Source organism: Pundamilia nyererei, unplaced genomic scaffold (genome assembly GCF_000239375.1).
Source record: "Pundamilia nyererei isolate P.nyererei 1_Seehausen unplaced genomic scaffold, PunNye1.0 scaffold00040, whole genome shotgun sequence".
Taxonomy (NCBI): Eukaryota; Metazoa; Chordata; class Actinopteri; order Cichliformes; family Cichlidae; genus Pundamilia; species Pundamilia nyererei.
The window spans coordinates 952,268-956,061 of NW_005187441.1; the positions used below are offsets into that span (position 1 = coordinate 952,268).

The following is a 3,794-nucleotide window of genomic DNA, read 5'->3' on the forward strand; positions in this document are numbered from 1 at the left end:
ATCTATATATATCTATATCTATATATAGATATAGATAAAAAAGACTGGATAATTTTCATGAAGGAAATCCTACAAATGAAAAATCAAATGTGAATTTTCCCGAGCCAAGAGCAATTGCAGTCAAGTCCAAGTCAACAGCAAAAAGGGCGGATTTGCAATAATCTTCTTGCAGTTCACTCACTTCTTGCAACTAATGGATTACAATTCAGCTCAGATGGTAATACTAGATCAGGGCTCGGAGGAAATGTGAATAGACTAAAACAATCCTCTGAGGATCAGATGTGCAGTGGAGTTTAAAAAACAAAAAAAAGAATTCTGGTTGATCAAAAGTGAGGAAGAAATATGTCACTGATGGAGACTCAGCTGTGACCAGGTCCCTCATCAGCTAATGTTTTCTGAAGTATTTCCTAACTTTGATACAGAAGATGGTAGCTTCGCTAACAAAATTAGCAAACATACACATTTAGATGCACTTCTGGGAGTCCTTATTAGAAAAAATGAGTAACTGCAGTGGAAAATCATGTGATACCGTTCATGGGTACACTGAAAACACAATAATTAAGATAATCCCGAAAGTGCTGACAGGCACATTATAAAACAGCCATCCAGAACTACAAAGGACCCTCACCCCGCAGCTGGAGACAGGGACTAGCAACGGTGATGGGAATCAGTGCTGCTGGCGGATGAAAGAAGCCTGCTTTGGTCAAAGAGATGGGCGCTACAGCTGTCAAACACACACACAGCAAGCAAAAGCAGACACCGACACACAGGCTTAAGACTCGGCGTACAATAATGAAAGGTGTTCCAGCAGCTTTCTGATATCAAAGTGTTGGGTGGGGTGCATTCACAATGTCACGCAGTCCCTGGGGTATCATTAGTAGCTACCATACATCTTAATATGTCACAACATCACAGCTGTCAATCACACTGAGCTCGTATATGGGTGCCGTATGAATGTGCACACAAAGTTGTGACAGTTTTTCCGCATCTGTCACTAACATAAATCCCATCATTGCTGCCCATCTGCCCGTCCATCCGTCTATCCATCCATCCCTTGGCCTGCGGTTTGCCTCAGGCTTATAAAGCTGCCTGGCAGACAGGCAGTCAGATATCTTAATCCCACAACAATAAGTAAACAGGGGTGTGGGGGATCTGTCTTTGCAGACAGTCTTAACCTACAGCTGCATAGAAAAGGCTTCAGAGAGGCTTAGTCCTGCCTCAGCCTACCGCGTCACCCACCCAACCCTCTTATCAATTGGCTAGACGTGGAGAGCAACGGAGGAACAGAAACCGTTCCACATGACTTATATGTCTATCGTTTTGCCAATTACGATCCCTTTTTCACTGTTTATCAGTCTACTTAGCCTTATAAATGCTTAGATACCTACGGTAGGTCGTCACATGCTTCCTCGAATATGATGCAAAGTTACATCAGAAAAAACGCAAATGTCAAACTCATGCTTGCACTAGAGAGAAAAATCACAAGCTTTATAGATCTCCTTCTGTGTATGTTTACTTACATCTGTCAAAAACATTTAAAACCCTATATATCCATGCTGAGAATACCTACAACATCCAATTACATCTGACTACAAGTTTGAGTAAATCAGAACCTAGGCAAGTCCAGTGATTCATTACTTAAACCTAAACAATGAAATACAACATCTGGGTGTATTTAAAGCAAAAACGCCATTCTTAGATGTAACAAGGTAAATGTGGCAGTTTATCATGTTTAGGACTTAAGGCCCTATAATCCAGTGCTCACCCAAAGCCAGCTCCAGACAGAGGCGGGGATGCTGACGGGGGTCAGGGCGTTTCGTTTTAGGAGCCGTTTGTTTAATCAAAAGACCAGACTGGCTGTTAAGCGGTGAGACGAGAAGGACTATGCAGATAAATACTGAACTTTGAACTGTGTTTGATAGCTTTTATCCAAAGGCTTGGATTGATAACAAAGATGCACACACGCACACTGGGACGAGGCATAGACGAGATGTAAATGCCACAATGTGCAGGTCAATGGCAATCAACCCATGAAGTCTCCCTCTGTGTCACGCAGTCTCACCAAGCTGCTGTGAAATGTGTTTTGAAGCTTTTGGAGTAAACGTTTGTGTCAAGTTCAGCTTTTTCGATCCACGAACTTGAGCTGCTTTTTAAGATGAACATAACCTTTTTGCATCCTGTGTGATTCAAGAACCTTTTAGTTTGCTTCAACAAACAAGTCCTCTGAACTCTCTGCACAGAAAACCATTTGGTATTAAAAAGCGTTGCACTGTAACGTACTTTTCGTTGCATATTTAATTAAATGACTTGTTAGTGACTATGAACATGACCTGTTAGTTCATCGCAGTAGGCGATGCCATAGTATATATCTAAAAAAACCTGAAAAAACGTGACTGAATTAAAATCAAATGGAAATATTTATATCATTATATAGTATGTGCACGTCTGAATGGTTGATTTGGCAGATTTGTATTTATTTATTTATTTAACACCAGATTTAATTCTTGACGTGATTTGTGTCTTCTGGGATTAAATTTGTCAATTTATTTTTAAAAATGAAATTAAAAGTTAAAATTATGAAGCGCATATTGGAAAACATTTAATAATAATTGACAATATACATGATATATATGCTGCATGATATAGATTTTTCTATGTTACAGCTTTAAACAAAATGTATATTAAAATATGTCTTAAAAATGTATTATAAATATATTTTATTTATAATAAAATATTTCATATATTTTAATAAATAAACGTAATAAAACAAAAATGTTGAGTCGTGTGATTTATGTTAATATTGGGAATTTTAAGTTGCTCAATTCTGAGGAAACACCTTCGTTTATGCATGAAGGAACAAGGACTAAAACCCAGACAGAAAAGAGACACCAAGCCCAAAACAGGGGGAAGAGGGAAGCAATAAATTTAATAAATAAGAGCAGAGCCAAAAAGAAGAAAGCTGCTGAAAACCCAACAGGAAAAACAGGCATGCAGGAGGCTTCACACTAGCTTTATTTAAACAGAGGAGAAACACGCAGGCGAGACAGGAAAGCAAGAGTACATCCTCTTAAAAACATGGAAAATAAAAAAGGAAAACTTCACACAGACAAAGTAGCGGGTTTAACAGAAAAAGAGAGCTAAGTTTAGTGATTTAAACCAATGTGACAGAGAGGAGAGTCAGACGCAGTGATGAATTTAGTACTGCATCGAGCTATGAGTCACTTTTTAAAAGGGGAACAAAATGGTGTGGCAGTTAGCGGTGCTGGCAAAGGGAAAGCTCTCAGATAGATGAATCTGCTTCCAAACCACTGATGGCTAAAAAAAACTGTACTGTAGTCACACTAAGAGAAAAAACGTTCTCCCCATAATTTCATTGGTGGTAATGCTCATAACGTTACACAGATAAAAATGAATATTTTCCCAAAGTGCTTTGGTTTCATTTCAATTCCTTAATTTTCAGTTCAATCTTTTGTGTGCATGAGATCATCCACACACTTAAGACTCGGTCAGAGCTGAAAGTATCGTCTGGTCAGAGACTGATTGTGAATGCAATTATGCGAGTGTGCGTCCACGTAGCTGTCTGCAGATATGTGTGTGTTTCTGTTACTCTGACCGCGAGTGGGTATCTTGCAGTGCGTAGGCGAGTCCCCGTACATCTGCTCTGCCATCGCTCGGATGTTTTCGGTGTAACTGTTACTCTCGTGGTCGTGGAGATCATCCAGCGTGCGGCTACGCGTGCGCCTGCCCTCGTGGCCGCGTGTGTCCACGTGACGCTGCGTGTTGCCCTGAGAGTC

The 3,794-nt window shown here is 40.0% G+C and overlaps 1 protein-coding gene across 1 annotated transcript in view; it reads right to left on the bottom strand.

The window, feature by feature from the left end:
* Nucleotides 1–3,506: 3,506 nt before the first annotated feature.
* LOC102201517 (partitioning defective 3 homolog B-like) overlaps nucleotides 3,507–3,794 on the bottom strand; it is an 83,488-nt gene continuing 83,200 nt past the window's right edge. Inside the window, exon 13 of the mRNA XM_005730976.1 lies at nucleotides 3,507–3,785. Coding sequence (XP_005731033.1) covers nucleotides 3,507–3,785 — 279 coding nt within the window. The remainder of the gene's footprint in view (nucleotides 3,786–3,794) is intronic.